At 48.0% G+C, this 26,179-nt stretch overlaps 1 protein-coding gene across 1 annotated transcript in view; it reads left to right on the top strand.

Annotated features, from left to right (window-relative positions):
- Window positions 1-12,648: 12,648 nt before the first annotated feature.
- ANTXRL (ANTXR like) overlaps window positions 12,649-26,179 on the top strand; it is a 125,090-nt gene continuing 111,559 nt past the window's right edge. The window contains exons 1-2 of the mRNA XM_029059895.1: window positions 12,649-12,714; window positions 12,811-13,004. Of these exons, the coding sequence (XP_028915728.1) occupies window positions 12,649-12,714; window positions 12,811-13,004 (260 nt within the window). The remainder of the gene's footprint in view (window positions 12,715-12,810; window positions 13,005-26,179) is intronic.

The following is a 26,179-nucleotide window of genomic DNA, read 5'->3' as shown; positions in this document are numbered from 1 at the left end:
TCTGATCTCTGTTAAGCACTCTATTCCAGGCACTGTGCTAAGCGCTGGGGTAGATATAAGCGATTCGGGTTGAACACAGTTCTTGTCCCTCGTGGGGCTCACAATCTCAATCCCCATTTAACAGATGAGGAAACTGAGGCACAGGGAAGCGAAGTGACTTAGGCACAGGTCACACAGCAGACACGTGATGGAGCCGGGATTGGAACCTATGATCTTCTGACTCCCAGGCCCGTGCTCTATCTACTCCGCTTTCGCCTGGGGTAAGGAAAAGCTCTTTTCTCCTCTTTAATGCCAACCAGATCTGCTCACACTATTCCCCATTGGACGGGCCATGGTTTTATGAAGCGGCAGAACTAATCAATCAATCAATCAATCAATGGTATTTATTGAGGGCTTACTGTAGGCAGAGGACTGCACTAAGAGCTTGGGAGGGTACAATTCAAAAGAGTAGATTTAAGCTATCTCTGCTCACAAGGATCGTATATTCTAGAGGAGAAGACAGATGTTTAAATAAAGTATAGGATGATGTGTCCAGAAGTACTGTGGGGTTGGCGGAGGTGTGGGTATCAAAGTGCGTAAGGGGAACTGCACCTCTCTGGGTCACACCTGGAGAGTTTCCAGTCCTCTACCGGTCTCGACTAAGGGAGGGCGAGCCAAGCAGAGGCTTGTCCATTCCATTCTTAGCTTGGGCAGTGGCTAGCGAGTGGAAAGCAAGCTGCTACAAGTCAAAACTCACCCGTGCTGGGCAGCAGCGGCACGGGAGAGAGTCGAGGGCCTAGACTCAAGTTGACTCTGTGGAAGGCGGCAGTGGTAAACCACTTCTGTATTTTTCCCAAGAAAACTCTCTGGATCCACTACAAGAACGTTTGCAAATGAAGGTGGGGCATCCTGAGAGAGATGTGTCCGTGGTATCTCTATGAGTCGGACATGATTCAACGACAGAAGATAAGACGGGGAACAGAGCCCAGCGCAAAGGTCATCCTGCTTTTTTCGTTAGTAACGAAAAGACGGAAAGGGAGCTTGGATCTGGGGGATTGGAACTGTCCGTCTTAAGTGCGTGGTTCATTGGGTTTACCTTCAACCGTCCATTCCGCTTCCATCTAGGAAACGCCATGGAGAGCAGGGTTGGAAGGCAGCAGGATGAGCGAAAGGGCCTGTGTCCAACATGATTATTCGTTCAATTGTATTTACTGAGCCCTTACCGATGCATAGCACTGTACTAAGCACTTGGGAGAGTACGATATAAAAATAGACACATCCCCTGCCCATAACGAGCTCACAGTCTAGAGGAGGATAATATACAGAATGTAGGGATATGTAGCCTACAGTCGAGCTTGTCTCCACCTCAGCGTTTGGCCCCTCGTAATTGCTTAAAAAAATAGCACGATTGTTATTGTTCTTATTATTTATTAACCACAGAGCCGCAGCCCAGACGAAGAGCACCAAGGGGATGTTAGTTGTTCGTGACTTCACAGCCGGCCACCATCTTCTCCACCCAACCCCTAAGAGGGTGGGGCTCTGGGCCCAGCCACCATTCATTCAATTATACTGAGCGCTTACTATGCAAAGCACTGTACTGAGTGCAATTCCAGAGTTCTGTGGCACTGGGAATCCTTTCTTCACCCGGACCCCTATTGTCTATTGTGTGAACTTGGGCAATCCACTTAACTTCTCTGTGCCTCAGTTACTTCATCTGTAAAATGGAGATTAAGACGGAGAGCCCCACTTGGGACCTAACTGCCTTGTATTGTAATAATAATAATAATAATGGTATTTATTAAGTGCCAAGCACTGTTCTAAGTACTGGGGGAAATATATAAATAATAAATAATAATGTTGGTATTTCTTAAACGCTTACTATGGACAGAGTACTGTTCTAAGTGCTGGGGTAGATACAGGGTAATCAGGTTGCCCCATGAGGGGCTCACAGTCCTAATCCCCATTTTACAGATGAGGTAACTGAGGCACAGAGAAGTCAAGTGACTTGCCCAAAGTCACACAGTTGATAAGTGGAAGAGTTGGGATAAGAACCCGTGACCTCTGACTCCCAAGCTCATGCTCTTTCCATTCTTGTATCAATCTGGGCCGAGCAGGTGAAGGAACGGGGCAGGTCTGGGCCCAGATCAGCAGCCCCCACCCTTGGCCGTGTCTCCCTGCACTTCCCTACGCCCCTCCCGCCCTCTTCCAGAAAGCTGTCGCTCTGCATCAGGGCATTTAACGCCTGGTCGAGGATGCTGCGGAACATGTTGACAAAGGAATTAACCCAGAGTATTTGATTAATGTCCGAGCGATCGGAATGTTGGTTTGTATCTGGAAAGAAGATGTCAGCCTATCCTAAGTACTTAAATGAGACGTTTTATGCCCAATAAATCGACTCTTCTCTTTTGGTATAGAGGCGGGAGGGGCTGCCCCAACGTAGAGGAGTCAATCTGGGTCACCCCAGATACTTCATCGGTGAAGGGCAGCAGCTTCCTGCAGCCTGTGAAGAATTGAGAATTAGTGTGGCCTAGTGCTGGGAGACCCGAAGACTTGAGTTCTAATCCAGACTAGGACACATGTCTGCTGTGTGACCTTGAGCAATCATTTCACTTCTCTGTGCTTCAGTTACCTCAACTGTAAAATGGACATTAAGGCTGTGAGCCCCATGTGGAACAGGAGCTGTGTCCAAACTGATCAGTTGTATCTACTCCAGAGTTTAGAACAGTTTCTGGCACATAATAAGCCTTTAAAAAGGAGCCACTACTAGCCAGAGGTAGCGCCTGTGCCCCACGCTGCGGCACAGTGGACTTTTAAAGGGGATTTCCCAGGGTAGGGGACTGCAGTCTCATCCCTTGTGAGGTTTTCCTACTCAGAGGAAAACTCCACCACCAAATCAAAACTCCTTTCTCTCCTTCTCATTTCCCTCCTTCCCCCCTTTCCCTCCCTTTCTCTTGTCTGTCCCTTCCCCTCTCCCTCCTTCCCCCATTTCTCAATCAATGGTAGTTATTGAGCACTTACTGTTTGCAGAGCTCTGTATTAAGCGCTTGGGAGAGTACAATACAGCAGAGTTGGTAGACACATTCTCTGCCCACAAGGAGCTTAGTCTAGGTGGGGAAACAGTCATTAATATAAATGAATACTTTACGATGAACGATTTATAGATAGGAACAAAAGTACCCTGGGGCTGAGTGGGTTGAATATCAAGTGCTCAAAGAAAAGATCTTAAAATGCACAGATGACAGAAGAGAGAGAGAGCTGGGGAAAAGAAGGCCCAATTAGGGAAGGCCTCTTGGAGGAGATGTGCCCTTTTTAAGGCTTTGAAGGTGGGGATAGCAATTATCTGGTGCTTATGAAGGTGCGAGGGGGCTGGGGGGTTATTTGCAGGCCAGGGGAAGGATGTGGGAAAGGGGTCAGAGGTGAAATAGATGATATCACGGCACAGTGAGCAAGCTGGTGCTAGAGGAGCAAAGTGTGTGAATTGGGCTGAAGTAGGAAATCAGTGAGGTAAGGTAGGAGAGGGAGAGCTGATTAAATACTTTCACTCATTCATTCATTAATCATATTCATTGAACCCTTACTGTGTGCAGAGCACTGTACTAAGCACTTGAGAGAATACAACAACAAACAATGTGGCTCAGTGGAAAGAGCTCAGGCTTGGGAGTCAGAGGTCATGGGTTCTAATTCTGGCTCCACCACTTCTCAGCTGTGTGACTTTGAGCAAGTCACTTCACTTCTATGGGCCTCAGTTCTCTCATCCATAAAATGGGGATTAAGACCGTGAGCCTCACGTGGGACAACCTGATTACCCTGTATCTACCCCACCATTTAGAACAGTGCTCCGCACATAGTAAGCACTTAACAAATACCAACATTATTATTAAACAGACATATTCCCCGCCACAAAGAGCTTACAGGTTTGATGTACATGGTAAGGAGTTTCTGTCTGATGCAGAGGTGGGTGGGCCATCACTAGAGGCTCTAAAGGAGTGGGGAGACATGGAATGACCATTTTTTGAGAAAATCATTCAGGCAGCAGAGGATGAACTGGAGAGGGGTTAGAGGAGGCAAAGAGATCAGTGAGAAGGCTGACTCAAGGTGGGATAGGATAAGGACTTAGATCAGCATAGTAGTCTTTTGGATGGAGAGGAAAGGGAGGATTTTAGTGATGTGAAGGTTGAACCAACAAGACTTGGTGACAGGTTGAATATACGGGTCCTGTCCCTTCCCATATAATAATAATAATTATTATTATTATGGCATTTGTTAAGCACTCTGTGCCAAGCACTGTTCTAAGCGCTGGGGTAGTGACAAGGTAATCAGGTTGTCCCGCCTGGGGCTCACGGTCTTAATCCCCATTTTACAGATGAGGTAACTGAGGCACCGAGAAGTTAAGCGACTTGCCCAAGGTCACACATCAGATAGGTGGCAGAGCCGGGATTAGAACACACATCCTCTGCCTCCCAAGCCTGTGCCGTTTCCACTAAGCCACGCCGCTTTGCTTCTCTTTTGGCTCCCTTCCCTTCCGTCCCATCTTCTTTCCCTCCTTCCCCTTTTCTTCCCATTCTCTTTTCCCTCTTTCTCTCCTTTCCCATCGCCCACAACCTTTTATCACACGTGAAAAGCCCCAATTGGCTGATGTCAGGAAGCAGCGGGTTGTGGAGGGCTGAGGGGAGGGAAACGAGCATCCATCGATTTGCCTTGTAGCCTCCAGCTCGCTGCCCCTCCACTCTCTTCCCTCCCGCCAGCCTCTCCCAAGCCTCTTTAATTGGTTTCGAGCAGCACAGGGTGCAACTAGAGAGTAGCCAAGGGACCACGGGTGAGCAAATGCACTTCGGCGTCTCCGTCACATCACATCGACCTCCTCTCACCATCTCGCCATCCCTCCCGCTTGGGTGAGCGAAATAAAGGAGTCTCGGCCCAGCTTCGTCCTTGGAGCAGCGGCATCGTGACCCCGGAAGCAGGAGCATTCATTCATTTGATCAAATTTATTGAGCTTTTATTGTGAGAGAACGGTATTAAGCAGTTGGGAGAGTACAGGACAACAATAAACAGACACATTCCTTGCCCACAACGAGCCTACAGTCTAGAGGAACTGGTTCCCCCCAGATTTACTCCTTTACCTGTATAGGATTTTGTGCTACTTTTCCTGACTCTAAGGGCAGAGAATGTGTCTTCAAATTTTAAGGTGCCCTTTCAGGTGCATAATAACAATAATAATAACAATGAGGTATTTGTTAAGCACTTACTATAGGCCAGGAGCTGCATTAAGCACTGTCCCACATGGGGCTGACAGTCTCAATCTGCATTTTATAGATGAGGTAACTGAGGCCCAGGGAAACGAAGTGACTGGTCCAAGGTCACAGAGTAGACAAGTGGTGGAGCTGGGATTAGAACCCAGGACCTTCTGACTCCCAGGCCATGCTGCTTCTCTGTGCAATGTTCTTTTCACAGAAGGTAACAAATAAACACCAATGATTGACTGAATACCTCATGCTGGGGAAAAGGCTGAGATTATTCCTGAACGTGGTTGATCTAGAAAGGCATTTCAACCATGAAAAATTTTCACAACTGCATGTGTGAAGTTTCAATTTAATCCTAATTTTTGTTAATTTATAAGGTAATGTGCCTCTGCACATAAATTATAAATGATTAACTTCTATTAATGTCTGTCTTCCCCTCCAGACTGTAAACTCATTATAAGCAGAGGACTTGTCTGCTAATTATGTTGCACTGAACTCCCCCAAGCCCTAGGTAGAATTGTCTGCACAAAGTGCTCAGTAAATACCATTGACTGATTGAATTCTGTCAAATTGTACTTTTCCAAGAGCTTGGAATAGTGTTCTGCACACAGTAAGCACTCAATAAATACAATTGATTGATTAATTCACCTAAGGAAAAATTATCCAAACTACAGCTCCACGAAGAAGGGTTCTGACCCCTCAGCCCCCGTGGGTGGGGCAACCAAGAAAGCCAATAATCAAACAATCCATCGGTGGTATGTTTTGAGTGTTTATTGTGTGCAGGGAAATGCACTAAACTCTTGGAAGAGTGAATCCAAGGATTTACCCTATGCTGCTTGGATTACTGCATCGGCCTCCTCACTGACTTCCTGCCTCCTGTCACTCCCCACTCCAGTCCGTACTTTATTCTGCTGCCCGGATCATTTTTCTATAGAAACTCTCAGTCCATGTTTCCCCACTCCTCAAGAACCTGCATTTATTGCCCATCAAACAGAAACTCTTTTCCATTGGTTTTAAACCACTCAATCCCCTTTCCCCCTCCTATTTTACCTCACTGCTCTCCTACTACAACCCAGTTCACACACTTCACTCCTCTAATGCCAACCTTCTCACTGTACTTCAATCTCATCTATGTTGCCGCCGCCCCCTCGTCCACGTCCTTCCTCTGGCCTGGATCGCCCTCCCTATTCATATCCAACAGATGATCACTCTCCCCACCTTCAAAGCCTTAATGAAGGGACATCTCTTCCAAGAGGCCGACCCCAACTAGGCTCTCACTTCCTCTTCTCCCATGCCCTTCTCCATTGCTCTTGCTCTTGGAATGGTATCCTTTATTCATCTCTCCCTCAGCCCCACAGCTCTTATGCACATACCCATAATTAATTTATATTAATGTCTGTCACCCTGTCTAGCCTGTAAGCTCATTGTGGGCAGGGCACGAGTCTACCAACTCTGTTTACATTGCACTCTCCCAATTGCTTAGTACAGTGCTCTGCATAGTAGTGCTCAATTAAGCTCTGCTTTTTCCTCAGCTCCCCCTCCTCTACCTATCACCTCGACTGGCTCCCTTTGCTCTCTCCCTACTCACCACCCGACCCTGCCCTATAGTACTTGTGTATATATGTACATATCTATAATTCTATTTTTCATATTAATGCCTGTTTACTTGTTTGGATGTCGTGGCTCAGTAGAGAAGCAGCGTGGCTCAGTGGAAAGAGCACGGGCTTTGGAGTCAGAGGTGATGGGTTCGAATCCCGGCTCGGCCACTTGTCAGCTGTGTGACTTTGGGCAAGTCACTTAACTTCTCGGTGCCTCAGTTACCTCATCTGTAAAATGGGGATTAAGACTGTGAGCCCCACGTGGGACAACCTGATTCCCCTTTGTCTACCCCAGCGCTTAGAACAGTGCTTGGCACATAATAAGCGCTTAACAAATACCAACATTATTATATATATATCTATAATTCTATTTATAGTGATGCCTGTTGATTTGTTTTGATATCTGTCTCCCCCCTTCTACACTGTGAGCCTGTTGTGGGCAGGGATTGGCCCTCTTTGTTGCTGAATTGTACTTTCCAAGTGCTTAGTACAGTGTTCTGCAAACTGCAAGCGCTCAATAAATGTGATTGAATGAATATATATGATTAATTGATTATTGGAAATGGCTGTCTGGCAGTCTCCTACTAAGGAAAGTACTGTCTGTTTTTTTCAAAAGACAACTGTGAATATAATATATGCAAGTATTTATCAAATAGTAAAAAGAAGCAGTATAGCATAGTGGATAGAACATGAGCCTGAGAGTCAGAAGGACTTGGGTTCTGATCCCAGATTTGCCACTTGTCTGCTGTGTGACCTTGAGCAAATCACTTAACTTCTCTGTATCTCAGTTACCCCAGCTGTAAAAGGGGGATGAAGACTGTGAGCCCTCTGTGAGTCAGAGACTATGTCCAACCTGATTATCTTGTATCTACTCCGGCGATTAGTACAATGCCTAACATATAGTAAGTGCTTAATAAACATGGCGATTATTAGTAGTAGTCTGAAAGAAACATATATAGATAGATACAGTTATGTGAATATTTATTTGCACATAACTATATATCTGTATATTTATATAACATTCTAAATCTATATCGATAGAGGTATTGAGAAGGTGAGAGAAAATTAGGAGAGTCTCAGAAGAGAAGCTATTCCTGACACTATTCAACTTGGTTTTTATTTAAGCAGGCTGGGGGCCAAACCATGCGGTGTGATGTACCTCTCCTCTTTTCCCTCTGCTCCCTCTACCCCCCACTTCACCTCTCCTCAGCTAAGCCCTCTTTTCCCCCCTTTCCCTCTGCTCTTCCCCCTCTCCCATCCCATCCCCTCAGCACTGTACTCGTCCACTCAACTGTATATATTTTCATTACCCTATTTATTTTGCTAATGAGATGTACATCACCTTGATTCTATTTATTTGCTATTGTTTTAATGAGATGTTCATCCCCTTGATCCTATTTACTGCTATTGTTCTTGTCTGTCCGTCTCCCCCGATTAGACTGTAAACCCGTCAGAGGGCAGGGACTGTCTCTATCTGTTACCGATTTGTACATTCCAAGAGCTTAGTACAGTGCCCTGCACATAGTAAGTGCTCAATAAATACTATTGAATGAATGAATGAATGTACCTGGGCAGCATATTCCTAGGTCAAAGAGCAAGGATCTGGGAATCAGGAGATGGAGGGTCTAGTCCCAGCATTTCCCCAGGCTTGTTGTGAGACGTCGGGCAAGTCATTTAACCTCTCTGGGCCTGTGATCTCAACTGTAAAACATGCTCTCCCTCACTCAATCTGTGAGTCTCCCATGGGACAGGCGCTATTTGATTTTTGGATAATTACCCCAGCATTCAGTACAGTGGGGAGTCAGAAAGTCTGAGTTCTAGTGTTGGCTCTGCAGCTTGCCTTCTGGGTGATCTTGGGCAAGTTACTTAATTCATCTGGGCCTCAGTTTTCTCATTTGTAAATCGAGGATTCAATATCTGAACTCCCTCCTCCGCTCTTGGCTTATGAGACTCATGTAGGACAGGGACTGTGCCTGATCTGATTATCCTGTCTGTACTCTGTGTTTAGTGTATAGTCAGCAATTAAACGGCACAAATTAGTATAGTGTTTAATGGACATTTATCATCGTGATCATCAGCATCAAATGAAGCAACGTGTCCTACTGAATAGACTACAGGTCTGGGGGTTAGGAGGACTCGGGTTCTAATTCTGACTCTGCCACTTGTCTGCTGTGTGACCATGGGCAAGTTACTTAACTTCTCTGAGCCTCAGTGACCTCATCTGTAAATTGGGGAATAACACTATGAGCTCCCAGGTGGGGCATGGACTGTCCAATCTGATTGATTAGCTTGAATCTATTCCAGTACCGTGCCTGGCATTTAGCAAACACTTAAATGCCATTCAGAAAAAAATGGGCAAACGGAAGGCAAGTCCTGGCCAGGGAACACAAGTAACCTATGGGTAGGCAATTTTCTCTGTAAAGTGACCAGTTGACTCTGCAGAATGACACCGTGGCTTCACCGTGTCCAGCTGTATCCCTTCCACACCATAAACTCGATTTCACCAGCTGGGCAATGACAGGGCTGACCCGGGCCAGCTGCTTTGTTGTGGGAAGGGCAAAGGGAAGCAAACAGTCCAGGCTCCGAGCAGCCCCGGGCGACCTCTCCGAACACTGCAGGAGGGGCGAGGGGTCTCTGGACCGCATTGCCCAGGCCGCTGCCACCTTTGTTCTTTCAGGGTTTCAACTTTCAGCCCCACGGGCAAGCTTAGACATGACCGACTGCGAGAGAACGTCACTTTTCGACCGGAGCGCAGTTATTTTTTAGCAATCCAGGAGGGATGGGGCAGGGGTTTGGACGTCCTCAGAGAACCCCCAGGCGGGCCATTCCGGGTAGACACTGATAAGAGTCGGGGCAGGACTATCCATGTGCCTGCAGCCTTGGTATGCTGAGACACTGGCAGCCAAAACAAAGCAAAATCTTCCCCACTCTGAGAGCCTTCATAATCCTCAAAACTTTCCAGCCAACTCCAGCTCTGAGCGTCTGCTCGAGCTCTGTCTAGCACTTTGTATGCGTCTGTCTCTCTGTCTGCATGTCTCTCTACTGTTTTTCAATGGTATTTGTTAAGCCCTTACTATGAGAAGCAGCTTGGCTTAGTGGAAAGTGCAGGGGGTCAGAGGATGTGGGTTGTAATCCCGGATCCTCCACTCGTCTGCCATGTGACTTTTGGCAAGCCCCTTCACTTCTCTGTGCCTCAGTTACCTCATCTGTAAAATGGGGATGAAAACTGTGAGCTCCACGTGGGACAACCTGATTACTCTGTATCTACGCCAGTGCTTAGAACAGTACTTGGTACATAGTAAGTGCTTAACAAATACCATAAAAATAATAATAATAATTTGAGCCAGGCACTAAGCACTGGGCTAGATAAATAATAACCAGGTTGGACACAGTCCCTGTCCCCCATGAGGCTTATAGTCAATCCCCATTTTCCAGATGAGGTAACTGAGGCACAGAGAAGTTAAGTAACTTGCTCGAGGTGACATAACGGACAAGTAGTGAGGTGGGATTAGAACTCAGGTCCTTCTGACTTCCAGGATCTCTTTGTGTCTCTATGTCTCTCCTCCTCTCCTTCCCCTCCAGGCCAGGTGAGTCTTCGGGGAGTCAATCAGTCAGTTGTATTTACTGAGTGCATGCTGTGTGCAGAGCACTGTACTAAGTGCTTTCACCTCAGCTAAGCCCCCTTCTCCACCCCTTTCCCTCTGCTCCTCCTCCTCTCCCTTCCCCTCAGCACTGTGCTCTTCCGCTCATTTGTATATATTTTTATTACCCTATTTATTTTGTTAATGAGATGTACATCACCTTGATTCTATTCATTGCTATTGTTTTAATGAGATGTACATCCCCTTGATTCTATTTATTGCTATTGTGTTTGTCTCCCCAGATTAGACTGTAAACCCATCAGTGGGCAGGGGCTGTCTCTGTTGCCGATTTGTACATTCCAAGCGCTTAGTACAGTGCTCTGCACATAGTAAGCGCTCAATAAATACTATTGAATGTATGAATGAATGCTTGTGATATAATATAACAACAATATAACAGACACATTCTCTGCCAACAACCAGATGGGGGGTGGGGGTGGAACGGGGAGCCCGTGGGTAAGAGTGCAGTCTTTAGCGAAGGAGCTTGACCTGGTGGATAGAGCTCAGGCCCGGGAGTCAGAAGATCACGGGTTCTAATGCCAACTCGGCCACTTGTCCGCTGTGTGACTATGGGCGAGTCACTTCACTACTCCACGCCTCAGTTCCCTCATCTGTCAAACGGGGATAGGCTGTGAGCCCCACGCGGAGCAGGGACTATGTCCAATCCAATTTGCTTGTATCGATCCCAGCACTTAGTACAGTGGCTGGCACAAAGTAAGCTCTTAACGAGTATCACAATTATTATTCTCTTCCTCCTCCTTCTCTTCTCCAACTCTCCCTCTCTCTCCACCAGGCCCTAGTCCAGGAACGTTAGGGCTGAGTGGCATCCATCCCCCTAGCTCCACCCTGATCCCCCAGCCAGTTCCCTCCCGGCTCAGTTCCCCCAGATCCTCACCCCTCAGCTCCCTGCCCACCCAGTATCCCCAGCTCTCCCAGCTCCTCACCCCCCCCAGCTCCTCTCCCACCCAGCTCCCTGTCCCCCCCAGCTACCCCAACTTCCTGTCCTCCCAGTTCCTCCAGCTCCTGGCTCCCCCAGTTGCATGTCCCCCCCCAGTTCCTCCGGCTCCTCGTCCCCCCCAGATCCCCAACTCCCTGTCCCCCCAGTTCCTGGCTCCCCCAGATCCGGGTCCCACCCCAGCTCCTACAGCTCCTTGCCCCCCCAGCTCCCCTAACTCCCTGTTCGCCTAGTTCCCCCAACTCCTGACTCCCCCACCTCCATGTCTTCCCCAGCTCCTCCAGATCCTCGCCCCCCCAACTCCCTGTCCCCCTCGCAGTTCCCCTAGCTCCTGGCTCCCCCAGATCCATGTCCCCCCCCATCCCCAGCTCCCTTCCCCTCGTCCCAGTTCCCACAGATCCTCGCCCCCCCCCCCAGCTGCTCCAGATCCTCCAACTCCCTGTTGCCCCAAGCTCCCCCAGCTGCCCGGGCGGGCTTGCAGGAAGCCGGGGCCGGGCGGTTCCCACCAACTCAGCCGCTTCCTTGCAAGAAGGAGAAAGAAGGAGGAGAAAGAGGGGGCCGGCCCGGGAGGCCGGGGGAGGAGGGAGAGGAGGGAGAAGGAGGCAGGGGAAGAGGAGGAGGGAAGGGGAGAAGAGGGAAAGAGGAGGAGGGAGAGGAGGGAAGGAGAGAAAGGGGCAGGGAAGGAGGAGGAGGAGGAGGAGGAGGGAACGGGAAAAAAGGGAGGGAAAAAGGAGGGAGGGGGGAAGGGAAAGAAGGGAAAGAGGAGTGGAGAGAGGAGGGAGGGAACGGGAAAGAAGGGAAGGAGGAGTGAGGAGTGGGCAGAGGAGGGAGGGGAGCGAAGGGGGCAGGGAGAGAGGAGGGAGGGAACGGGAAAGAAGGGAAGGAGGAGTGGGCAGAGGGAGGGGGGCCGCGGGAGGAGCAAATCCCACCGTCCGCGGCAACCCCGGAGTCCCCGGAGCCCCCGCCCGGACTGGCCCGGCCCCAGGGACCGAGGGCCGGACAGAGGGACACAGGGACGGACAGGGGGCCCGAGGGCAGGACAGAGGGACCGAGGGCCGGGCAGAGGGATCGAGGGCCGGGCAGAGGGACCGAGGGCCGGGCAGAGGGACCGAGGACCGGGCAGAGGGACCGAGGGCCGGGCAGAGGGACCGAGGACCGGGCAGAGGGACCGAGGGCCGGGCAGAGGGACCGAGGGCCGGGCAGAGGGACCGAGGCCAGGCGGAGAGGAGGTGAAAATGGAGAGGCGAGGGCTGGTCCTGCTGCTGGTCCTGCCGGTCCTGCTGCTGGTCCTGCTGCTGCTGGCCGGGCCCGGGGCCGGGGCGGCGGGGCCCGGGGCGGCGGGGCCGGGCCGGGCGCGGCGGGGCTCGGAGGGCGCTCTGCGGGACCGGCCCGGGCAGGACCGGGCTCGGGGCCAGCCGCTCCGGGACCGGGACCGGGACCGGGACCGGGACCGGCACCACCACAACCACCAGGAGGGCGAGAAGAAGGAGGAGGGCCGGGGCGGGGACGAGGAGCAGCAGCAGCAGCAGCAGCAGCAGCAGCAGCAGCGCTCCTGCCACGGAGCCTTCGACCTCTACTTCGTCCTGGACAAGTAAGTGGGGCCGGCGCCGACCCTTTCCTTCATTCATTCGATCGTATAGACGATGACGATGATGATGATGATGGCATTTGTTGAACGCTTACGCTGTGCCAAGCTCCGTTCTGAACGCTGCGGAAGATAGAGGGTCATCAGGTTGGCCCGCGTGGGGCTCACGGTCTTCATCCCCATTTTACAGATGGGAAACTGAAGCACAGAGAAGTGAAGCGACTTGCCCAAAGCGGCTGAGGCGGGATTTGAACCCACCACCTCGGACTCCCAAGCCCGGGCTCTTTCCACTGAGCCAAGCCGCTTCTCGTAAGTGCGGAGCAGTGTACTAAGCGCTTGGAGTGTACAGTTCGGCAACAGATAGAGACAATCCCTGCCCAATGACGGGCTCGCAGTCTAAACGGGGGAGACAGCAAAGCAAAACAGAACAAAACAAAAACAAGACAACATCATCAAGAGAAGTAACGATGGGGGCATTTGTTAAGCGCTTACTAGGTGCAAAGCACTGTACTAAGCGCTGGGGGGATACAAGGTGATCAGGATGTCCCACGTGGGGCTCACAGTCTCAATCCCCATTTTACAGATGAGGTAACTGAGGTACAGAGGAGTTAAGTGACTTGCCCAAAGTCACACAGCTGGCAAGCGACAGAGCTGGGATAGAATCCAGGAGATATGCACCTCATTAACAAAATAAGTAGGGTAATAAATGATATATACAAATGAGCACAGTGCTGAGGGGAGGGGAAGGGGGAAGAGCAGAGCGTGGGGGGCAAGAGGGAAAGGGGGGGCCTCAGTCTGGGACCCTCCCTCCTTCCTGTGCCCAGGGGTCGGCCAGGCGGGCACAGAGACTCCCCTGGCCCTCTGCCTCCCTTGTCTCCATGCCTCTCTCTCTCACCCCCACCCACCACTCATGACAAAACAGACGATTTTTTAAATCTATCAATCTATTTATAGCAACGTCCGTCTCCCCCTCCAGACTGTCTGTCTCCCCTTCCCTCCCCCCAACCCCGCCCCAGACTCGGTGTGGGCCGAGAATAATAATGATGGCATTAGTTAAGCGCTTACTAGGTGCCAAGCACTGTTCTAAGCGCTGGTGGGGATACACGGTCCTCGGATTGTCCCACGTGGGGCCCAGGGTCTCCATCCCCATTTGACAGATGAGGGAACTGAAGCACAGGGAAGTGAAGCGACTTGCCCAAAGTCACACAGCGGAGAATTGGAGGAGTCTGGATTAGAACCCATGACCTCTGACTCCCAAGTCGGTACTCGTTCCACTAAGCCACGCTGCTTCTGATTGTTGCTATGTTGTGCTCTCCCAAGCACTTAGTACAGTCCTTTGCACACAGTAAGTGCTCAATAAATGTGATTATCATTATTACTACTACTAATAATAATAATATACTCACCCCTCACAGGCCCTTGCACATCTTCACACGATGGACACCTACATGGGCACCTCCCCCGCACCCCAGCCCCGCTGCCCCCTTTTTCCCAGATCCCTCTTCAGCCTGGCCCATTCCACCCATCCCTTGCCAACTGGTAGCCCAGCCACGATTATTGTCGACACTGATATGACCCTGTGTTAAATAATAATGATGGTATTTGTTAAGCGCTTACTTTGTGCCGAGCACTGTTCTAAGCGATGGGGTAGATACAAGGTCATCAGGTTGTCCCACGGAGGGTTCACAGGCTTAATCCCCATTTGACAGACGAGGTAACCGAGGCACAGAGAAGTAGTGACTTGCCAAAGTCACACAGCTGATAAGTGGTGGAGCCAGGATTATAACCCTTCACCTCTGACTCCCACGCTCCGGCTCTTTCCACTAAGCCATGCTGCTTCGCCCCATCCCCAGCTGCCCCCTTTTTCTCCCCAATCCCTCTTCAGCCCGGCCCGTTCCTCCCATCCTCTGCCAACTGGGTGCAGACGGTGGAGCGAGACAGCCACAATAATTGCCGGTGCCGATGTTATCCGGTGTATTTGAAAAACCTTGGTCTCTCGGGCTTCGGGGTCCAACCCGGCCATGCCCCTGCCTCTGGGAGGGCACTCGGGAGGGTCACGTTGGAAAGAGAGAACCACCGAAACAGGAAAGTGTCAACTCCAACCTCGGTTCCTGGGTTTGTGTCCGATTGTAGTACCGCCTTACGTCATCTCTGTATCTGCAGGGTCTTTTCTGGTGGTGACACTCTTTGGAAGGATGTGACTATTGTTGCTAATTCCCAGCTGCTTGGTTTCTACTAGTTCCAGGCTGGTGGCAGGGTGGGGGATGTGCAGGGATTAGAAGCTAAGAGAAGCAGTTTGGCCTAGTGACTAGAGCCTGGGCCTGGGTATCAGAACTGTGGGCAGGGAATGTGTGTGTTATATTGTACTCTCCCAAATTCATTCATTCATTCAATAGTATTTATTGAGCACTTACTATGTGCAGAGCACTATACTAAGCGCTTAATGTACAATTCGGCATCAGATAGAGACAGATGTTTAGTACAGCGCTCAATAAATATGATCATCTGCCAGACCTGGGTTCTAATCCTGGCCTTACCACTTGTCTGCTGTTTGACCTCAGACAAGTCACTTCTTTTTTCTGTGCTTCAGTAACCTCACCTGTAAAATGGGGATTAAGACTGTGAGCCCCATGCAGGATGGGCACTGAGTCCATCCTGACAACCTTGTATCTACCCCTACTACAGTGCCTGGCACGTATTAAGCGCTTAACCAATACCATAAAAAAATGATCTGGCCTCCCACTCCTGTGGCTTTTCGACTGAGGCTCAGAGGACATCCTCGTAGTACAGGAAAGCTGCACTTCAGCAGTTCACTAGGCAATTTTGGCTTCTGGCCCACTCGTGGACAAGCACCAGGAAGGGCCAATGGCCTCTTCATATGGCGCTCGTTGCTTATCATCCTCAATTTGGGAGTTGTTGGCCCACGATCACTTAACGTTATTGAAATGCAGAAACTGGAAAACCAGCCAGGTTATTTTTAAGGTTGGCCCCTGAGGTCAGCATTGCCTTACATCCTTCCTCTGTCGGGGTCTGCGATTAGAGTGGAAATGAGTCTCTTCCTTTCCTTTCTGGAATGGTCATCAATGAATTCACTGACGTTATGTGTTCTGGTCCCACATCTGCTTTGCCAAAAAGCCAGTATTCGTGGGGAAAAGAAGTATTGAGAAATTACAGATGAGTTTCATGGGTAATTAGGCAAAGCATAATAGGGAAGCAGCATGGCCTAGTGGACATAACATGGCCCTGGGAACCAGAGGACCTAGGCTCTATTCCCAAGTGTCACTGGGCTGCTGTGTGACCTGGGTCAAGTGACTTAACTGCCCTGTGCCTCAGTTTCCTTAACTGCAAAATGGGGATTCGGTACCTGTTCTGTCTCCTACTTAGACGGCGAGCCCCAGGTGGGCCTGGAACTGGATCTGACCTAATTAACTTGCAGGTTTAGATCAGTGTTTAGTTCCTTAATAATGGGAAAAGCCGATCTTCTAATTTGCAGTCCACTGCTCTTGCTGTTAGATCTCTCTCCTTCTTAATACCCCAATAATAATAACTGTGCTATTTGTTAAGTGTTTACAAGTGTTTACCAAGCAATGGGGTTAAAACAAGATAATCATATCCCTGCCCCACATGCATCTTAAAGTCTAAGTGGGAGGGAGAACAGGGATTAAATCCCCAATTTAGAGATGTGGAAGCTGAGGCTTGAGAAGTTAAGTGATTTCTCCAAGGACACACTGCAGGCATGTGGCAGAGCTGGGATTAGAATCCAGGAAGTCTTGACTCCTCTGTACTAAGTGTGAATTATCCCATATTTGATGACCTGCTTCTTTCTAGAAGTGGCGAGGGACGTAGTGGTAACCAGTGTTTGTGCTTTGCCCCTCCCAAATCCTCCCCCGGTCCTGGCCCCACCCTCTAGTGACCATACAACCAATCTGTTATCAATCTGAAATGCTTCTGGCATTTATGTCCTGGCACATCTAATCGAATGGCTGGAATCTGCTCAGGCTGCTTGGCCAATAATAATGTTGGTATTTGTTAAGCGCTTACTATGTGCCGAGCACTGTTCCAAGCGCTGGGGGAGATACAGAGTCATCAGGTTGTCCCACGTGAGGCTCACAGTCTTAATACCCATTTTACAGATGAGGTAACTCAGGCACTGAGAAGTGAAGTGACTTGCCCAGGTGGCGGGGGCCGGGATTAGAACCCATGACCTCTGACTCCTAAGCCCGTGCTCTTTCCACTGCTGAATCAAAGAATTCCCCAGCTCTTAGAACAGTAATTGATGCATAGTAAATGCTTGACAAATAGCACAGGTTTGTCATTATTATTAATAATAAATCATCTGAAGGACTCTTGAATTGGTTGGAGGTTCATCTGCAGAAGGCAAATTCATATATTAGTATCGTACTCTCCCAAGTGCTTAACACAGTGCTCTGCACTCAGTAAATACTACTGATTAATTGCCAATAACAATCTTGTCTTTCTGTGTCAGATTCCAGATGGTTTCTGTGGCTGGCTTTATGCTATGCAAAACATAGCGATACAAGATACTGAAGTTGAAAAAGTCTGTTTTTGCCAAGGGTAATAATAGTAATAATGATGGCATTTGTTCAGCACTTATTATGTGCCAAGCACTGTTCTAAGTGCTGGGGGGTACAAGGTAATCAGGTTGTCCCACGAGAGGCTCACAGTCTTAATACCCATTTTCCAGATGAGGTAACTCAGGCACTGAGAAGTTAAGTAACTTGCTCGAGGTGACATAACGGACAAGTAGTGAGGTGGGATTAGAACCCATGACCTCTGTCTCCCAAGCCCGTGCTCTGAGCCACGCCTACCGGGGCAATGCATATTCTTTCATTCAATCGTATTTATTGAGCGCTTACAGTGTGCAGATCACTGTACTGCATGCTTAGAAAGTATAATTCAGCAACAAATGGAGACAATCCCTACCCAACAACGGGTTCACAGTCTAGAAGGGAGGAGACAGACATGAAAACAATGGCATCAATATAAATAAATAGAATTATAGATATATGCATTAGCATATAGGTTGCCTTTGATAAAAGATGCTTGCCAAGTAGAGTAGACCTAGTGGAATGAGCCCAGGCCTGGAAATCAGAAGACCCCGGTTTTAATCCCAGCTCTCTCACTTACCTGTTGGGTAACCTTGGACTAATTTGTTTAGCCTCTCCTGTACTTCAGTTTCCTTATCTATGAAATGGGGATTTGATATGTATTCTCCCTTCTTCCTTAGGCTGGGAGCCCCTTGTGGGCTAGGGACCTTGTCATTATACAGAGAGGTAACTGAGGCACAGAGAAGTGAAGTGACTTGCCCAAGGTCACACACACAGCAGGCACATGGCAGATGCAGGATTAGAACTCAGGTCCTCTGGCTCTCAGGCCCGTGCTCTTTTCAATAGGCCATACTGCTCCTCAAATGGACACCTCAAATGGATATGCCAACTTCAGGTATACCAGAATTGACATCTTCATGTTGGGTCTGTAGAGTAGGAGTGACTCACAGGTGCAGCAATAATCCCAATGAGGGCCGGGGTATTCTGGAAGAGTTTGGCCCTCGTTGGTATTCCTACCAATACCACTGCTGCTCCTGCTTCCTCCCCTGCAAGAGCCAGGACAGAGACATGTGGGCATGTGGGACTTTCTGTGGTAACCATGGAAGGACTTTTGGGCAATTAAAATCTTGATTGTTACTATGCAGTCAAGTAAATCCTTCTTTTTCTCTAGGTAGGGAGAAAAGAGTAGATTGTTGTAAAAGTATAAAGGGATGCCCTGGGTGTTCCTCCATGCATGATTCCAGTGAGAGAAAATATTTGTACCACACTTTGTTCAGGAGCAAAGTTACTCAAGGTCCTGAGAAGGAGTGTGGCCTAGTGGAAAGAGCTAGGGCTTGAGTCTCTATCTGTTGCCGAATTGTACATTCCAAGTGCTTAGTACAGTGCTCTGCACATAGTAAGTGCTCAATAAATACTACTACTAATAATAATAATATTGGTATGTGTTAAGCGCTTACTATGTGCAGAGCATTGTTCTAAGTGCTGGGGTAGATTCAGGGTGATCAGGTTGTCCCACGTGAGGCTCACAGTCTTCATCCCCATTTGACAGATGAGGTAACTGAGGCACAGAGAAGTTAAGTGACTTGCCTACAGTCACAGAGCTGACAAGTGGCAGAGCTGGGATTCGAACCCATGACCTCTGACCCCCAAGCCCATGCTCTTTCCACTGAGCCACGCTTCTTTACTATTGAATGAATGAGTCAGAGGATCTGTGTTCTAATCCTGATTTGGCCACTTGCCTGCAGGGTGACCTCAGGTTCTCTGTGCTTCAGTTTCCTCATTTGTAAAATGGATATTCAATATTTGTTCTCCTGCCCCTCTCGACTGCAAGTCCCATGTGAGCCAAGGGATTTGTCTGACCTGATTACCTCGTATATATCCAAATTCTTAGCACATAGTAAGTGCTTAATAAACACCAAATTAACATTACTTCTTATCATTATTATTTTTTTCATCCTCATCCTTTCAACCCTGAGTGGCACCTTTCTCAACTTTCTTATGAAGAAGGTAAAGTGGTTGATATTACTGACCTTTTTCATTCATTCATTTAGTTCAATCATTCATTCAATTGCATTTACTGAGCATTACTGTGTGCAGAGCACTGTATTAAGTGTTTGGAAAAGTACAATACAGCAATAAAAAGTGACAGTCCCTGCCCACAACAAGCTCATAGTTTGGAGGGGAGAAGACAGACATCTATACAAATAAATGGACATCGATATAAATAAATAAAATTAGAAATATATGCATAAGTGTTGTGGGGCGGGGAGGGGTGGGAGGAGCAAAGGGAGCAAGTCAGGACAACATAGAGGGAGTAGGAAATGAGGAAAAGTGGGGCTTGGTCTGGGAAGGTGTCTTGGAGGAGATGTGCCTTCAGTAAGGCTTTGAAGAGGGGGAGATTAATTGTCTGGCAGATTTGAGGAGGGAGGGTGTTCTAAACCAGCGGTAGGACATGGGCCAGGGATCAGCGGTGAGACAGGTGAGATGGAAGTATAGTGATAAGGTTAGCACCAAAGGAGCCAAGTGTGCCAGCTGGGTTGTAGAAGGAGAGAAGTGAGGTGAGGTAGGAAGGGGTGAGGTGGTGGACTGCTTTAAAGCCAATGGTGAGGAGTTTTTGTTTGATATGGAGGTGGATGGAAAACCACTGGAGATTTTTGAGGAGGCGGATGACATACCCTGAACGTTTCTGTAGAAAGATGATCCGGGCAGCGGAGTGAAGTATGGACAGCAGTGGGGAGAGGCAGGAGGTTGGGAGGTAAGAAGGAGGCTGATGCAGTACTCCAGTCGGGATAGGCTGAGTGATTGTCTTAACAGGGTAGCAGTTTGGATGGAGAGGAAAGGGCGGATTTTAGCGATGTTGTGAAGGTGAGACTGACGGGATTTTATGAAGGATTAAAGATGTGGTTTGAATGAGAGAGCGGAGTCAAGGATAACAGTAAGGTTATGTATTTGTGAGATGGGAAGGATGGTTGTGCCATCTACAGTGACGGGAAAGTCCGAGAGGAGTCAGGGTTTGGGTGGGAGGATAAGGAGCTCCGTTTTGGACATATTAAGTTTGAGCTGATGGGAGGACATCCAAGTAGAGATGTCTTGAAGGCAGAAGGAGATGCAAGCCTGGAGAGAGGAAGAGAGATCAGGGGAGGAGATGTAGATTTGGGGATCATCCGCATAGAGATGGTAGTTGAAGCCGTGGGTGTGAATGTGTTCTCCAAGGGAATGAGTGTAGATGGAGAATAGAAGGGGACCGAAAACTGAACCTCAAGGGATCCCCACAGTTAGGGGGAGGAGAAGCCCGTGAAGGAAACTGAGAGTGACCAGCCAGAAAGATGAGGAAAACCAGGAGAGGACAGAGTCAGTTTAACCAATCATATTTATTGAGCGCTTGCTGTGTACGGAACACTGTACTAAGCACTTGGGAGAGTACAAGAATGAACAGACACATGTCTTGCCACAACATGGTATCTCCCCCATTGGAGTGTAAGCTCTTTGTGGACAGGAAACCTGCCCCTTCTTTATTCTTTACTTCCCAAATGCCACTAGTTCAGTTCAGTGCTCCAAGTGTACACTCGATATATGCCACTACTAGTATAATAGTAGTTAGGTGTGGAACAAGAAAATAAAAAACCTGAATCTTCTGCCACTTCATCTCATTTGCTTTAATTCTTCTGATTTCATTTTCATTCCTTGATTTGATTAACTTCTTTCTAAGGGCAAAATTAGATGAGGGTCTAAAGGTCAATGGAAATATTAGTAGAAGCAATCAGCCAAAAATATAATTCATGATATTTAGAGAAGAAAGCTGAGCATCAATGCTATTTACATTATTATTACTAGGTACTTGCAGAACATGAAGAAATAACCATTTCTCTTAAGGAGTTTATAATCAAACAGTCATAAATTAACAAGCTTACAATAAGCTCCTCCTGGGCAGTAATGTGTCTGTTGTTTTACTGTACTCTCCCAAGAGTTTAGTGTAATGCTTTGCACACAGTAAGTGCTCAATCAATATGATTGAATGAATGCAATAGTTAGGTGAAGTAGATATAAATAAATATCACTGATTGATTGCTAGAAGAATGAGAAAATAGATTTGGATCTGTACCCTTCAAGTACTTGATATTTGCCTCACTCCAGTCCCACAGTATTTATGTATATATTCGTAATTCATATTATTGTCTATTTCCCTCTCTAGACTGTAAGCTCCTTGGGGGCAGGGAATGTATCTACCAACACTGTTGTATTCTCCCAATAATTTAGTCCACTGCTCTGTAGGCAGGAGGCCCTCAGTAAATACCACTGATTGGTTGATTGAAACAATGAACATCAAGAGATAAATTGGTAAAAAAATAAGCAGATAAGCTTGCAGGCAGGCTGTTGTGTTCGAGGGGATTGCATGATCTGAAAGATTCATTCATTCATTCAGTCATATTTATTGAGTGCTTACTCACAGAGTAAGTGCTCCTTGCCAAATGTTCATTTCACTTTTTGACTTTCAATTTGACTTCCTCTCCACGCCTCTGTGACGTTTAATTCCCTTAGGTCTGACTCCAGCGACTGCTTCCTTTCCATTTACAGTTTCTCATTCGCTCCGAGACTCACCCAGCCTGACTGCCCAGAGTCTCCTTATGTATCTGCTGTCAGTCATTCGTTCATTCGGTCGTATTTATTGAGTGCTTACTGTGTGCAGAGCACTGTACTGAGCACTTGGAAAGTACAAGTCGGCAACAGATAGAGACATCCCCTATAGCCAACAACAGGCTCACAGTCTAGAAAGATGGGATGAAGGGAGATCAATCAAGAAGCCATTCTAGACAGGAATAGAAAACAAAGGCAAAAGCATAAATTCGCCACTCTAAATGCATGGCGCCTCCGAAATACTGCAGATAATTGCATCACAATCTTAGGAGGGATCTAATGGAGGCGAACAAAGTTCAGGGAAGAACAACTGAGATGAACAGGAGGATAGGGCAGCTTCTGAATGAGAAGAGATGAAATGAATGAAGATCCTTCAGTCTTTCTTAAGTGCTTACTTTGTGCCAGGCACTGTGTTAAACACTGGGGTTGCCAGCATGGCTCAGTGGAAAGAGCCCGGGCTTGGGAGCCAGAGGTCATGGGTTCAAATCCCTGCTCTGCCACTTGTCAACTGGGCGACTGTGGGCAAGTCACTTCTCTTCTCTGTGCCTCAGTTCCTCATCTGTAAAAAGGGGATTAAGACTGTGAGGCCCACGTGGGGCAACCTGATTACCCTGTATCTCCCCCAGCGCTTAGAACAGTGCTCTGCACATAGTAAGCATTTAACAAATATCAACATTATTATTATTATTATCAGTTGTCAGGTTGAACAGAGTCCCTGTCTCTCGTGGGGCTCACAGTTCAGTTAGGATGGAGTCACATTTAATGGGTTTTCCACCTCCTTGGTTCCATCTTAGTGTGGCATGTATCAGGGAGAGACTGAATGAAGTAAGCATTCATGTCTTCCCCCCTTCAAAGCCCTAATTAAGCCTCACCTCCTCCAGGAGGCCTTCCCAGACTAAGCTCCCCCTTTCCTCTGCACCCCCTGCATCGCTCTGACTTGCTGCCTTTGCTCTACTCCCCTATCCCTGCCCCAAAGCACTTGTGTATATATGTACATATCTATAATTCTATTTATTTATATTGATGCCTGTTTACTTGTTTTGATGCCTGTCTCCCCCTTTCTAGACTGTGAGCCTCTTGTGGGCAAGGATCATCTTTCTTTGTTGCTGAATTGTTCTTTCCAAGCGCTCAGTACAGTGCTCTGCACAATGAAGTGCTAAATAAATATGATTGAATGAATGAATGAATGAATGAATTCTTGAACTCACCCCCTTTGCTCTAGCCCCACCCCGCCCCACAGCACTTGTGTATATATGTATATATCTATAACTATATTTATATTGATGCCTGTTTACTTGTTGTGTTGTCTGTCTCCCCCTTTCTAGACTGTGAGACTTCATTCTATCAGTTGTATTTATTGAGCCCTGACTGTGTGCAGAGCACTGGACTAAGCACTTGGAAAGTACAATTTGGCCAAAGATAGCGACAATCCCTATCCAACAACAGGCTCACAGTCTAGAATGGGCAGATGAAGGCTGATAGGGAATTTGATTAAAGTTTACACTATCTTGAAGGGGTTGGACAGGACAAAGAATTGTAGTTCACCATTTCCACAACATCAGTACTGAGTCACCCCCTGCAGCCTGGAGGCCCTTCTGTTTTTGAGGTTGTTTTTGATTGTTGTTTGTGCTGAATATATCCATTAGGCCGTAAACTCCTTGAGAGCGGGGATTGCTTCTATCAAATCTATTGCTCTCTCCCAAGCATTTGGTAGGATCTGGATCTAGTCATCAATCAATCAGTGGTAGTTACTGAGCCCTTACTATGTGAGCACTGAACACTTGGGAATTAGCAGACACGTTGAGGAGGAGCTCAGATATAACACTGATTGACTGATTGCTCCTCACAGAGTAAGTGCTCCTTGCCAAATGTTCATTTCACTTTTTGACTTTCAATTTGACTTCCTCTCCACGCCTCTGTGACGTTTAATTCCCTTAGGTCTGACTCCAGCGACTGCTCCTTTCCATTTACAGTTTCTCATTCGGCTCCGAGATTCACCCAGCCTGACTGCCCAGAGTCTCCTTATGTATCTGCTGTCAGTCATTCGTTCATTCGGTCGTATTTATTGAGTGCTTACTGTGTGCAGAGCACTGTACTCAGTGCTTGGAAAGTACAATTCAGCAACAGATAGAGACAACCCATGCCCAACAACAGACTCACAGTCTAAAAGGGGGAGACAGACAACAAAACAAAACACAACAAGTAGTCAGTCCCCGCTTCCCCTTTATCTAATTTCCACCTGTGTATTCTTTCCTAGCACTTGATGTAATTTCCTGGACAATGTTGTGTCTTATGCTGAGTCGTGTCCGACCCATAGTGATGCCATAGACATATCTCTCCCAGAACTCCCCACCTCCATCTGCCATTGTTCTGATAGTGGATCCATAGAGTTTTCTTGGTAAAAATACAGAAGTGGTTTACCACTGCCTCCTTCCACACAGTAATCCTGAGTCTCCACCCTCGACTTTCTCCCATGCCTCTGCTGCCCAGCACAAGATAGTTTTCACTGGTAGCACATTGCCTTCCACTCTCTGGCCACTGGCCAAACTAGAAATGGAATGGGTATGACTCTACTTGACTCTCCCTCCCATGGTCAAGACTGGTAGAGTACTGGATAGTCTCCAGGTGCAACCGTCACCAAGGCCTGCCGGTCTCACCTTTATAATATCTCCAAGATCTGCCCTTTCCTCTCCATCCAAACGGCTCTCTTACTGGTACAGGCTCTCATAATATCCCGGCTGGATTATCGTGTCAGCCTTCTCTCTGATCTCCCTTCTTCCCGTCTCTCCCCGCTCCAGTCTATTCTTCATTCCGCTGCCCGGATCATCTTCCTGCAGAAACACTCTGGACATGTCACTCTCCTCCTTAAAAACCTCCAGTGGTTGCCTATCAACCTCCACATGAAACAAAAACTTGTCACTCTAGGTTTCAAGGCTCTCCATCACTTTGCCCCCTCCTACCTCTCCTCACTTCTCTCTTTCTCCTACCCAGCCCGCACGCTCTGCTCCTCTGCCGCTCACCTCCTCACCGTCCCCCGTTCTCGCCTATCCCACCGTCGACCCCTGGCCCACGTCCTCCCGCTGTCCTGGAATGCCCTCCCACCTCATCTCTGCCAAACTAACTGTCTTCCCCTCTTCAAAGCCCTACTGAGAGCTCACCTCCTCCAAGAGACCTTCCCAGACTGAAACTGAGCTTCCCCTTTTCCCTCTGCTCCCTCTGCAGCCTCTCTGCCCGTCCCCCTTCACCTCCCCTCATCTTAACCCCCTTTCCCCCCTTTCCCTCTGCTCCTCCCCCCTCCTTTCCCCTCCCCTCAGCACTGTGCTTATTTGCTCAATTGTTTATATTTTTATTACCCTATTTATTTTGTTAATGAGTTGTACATCCCCTTGATTCTATTTACTGCTACTGTTCTTGTCTGTCTCCCCCAGTTAGACTGTAAGCCCATCAATGGGCAGGGATTGTCTCTATCTGTAGCCAAATTGTGCATTCCAAGCACTTAGTACAGTGCTCTGCACATAGTAAGTGCTCACTAAATGCTATTGAATGAATGAAGCTTGAGAGTTGTTTCTGCACATAGTAAGCACTTAAATCTTCCGCTACTACTATTGTTTGGCCTACCCATTTCTTTCCTTATCTGCCTGTCTGCCCCTCTCATTTAAAATATGCCTCCTCTAAACTAGGGACCGTTCATCTATTAGTAGTTGATCACCTCCATTGAACAATGGGGAGAGTGCAGTAGACTTGGGTCTATCCTTGCCCTTGGTGAGTTTACAATTTAATGGGTTGTAAGTGCTCATGGTGAATCTTGCTTGTGTGAGTTACTGTCTTTGTTCCATTCCCCAAGGTTTAGGACTGTGTTTTGCACACAGTAAACACTGACAGTTGTCATAAATGTCAACATATATGGTGGTAGGCTTAAAACTGAGGAAAGTAAAGGCTGTTCCACCCATTATGCGGTAAGCAGATGGAATTTGCTAC

This window comes from Ornithorhynchus anatinus, chromosome 3, assembly GCF_004115215.2.
Source record: "Ornithorhynchus anatinus isolate Pmale09 chromosome 3, mOrnAna1.pri.v4, whole genome shotgun sequence".
Taxonomy (NCBI): Eukaryota; Metazoa; Chordata; class Mammalia; order Monotremata; family Ornithorhynchidae; genus Ornithorhynchus; species Ornithorhynchus anatinus.
The sequence above is the reverse complement of the archived record's forward strand: the minus strand, read 5'-3'. Positions and strand labels throughout refer to the sequence as shown.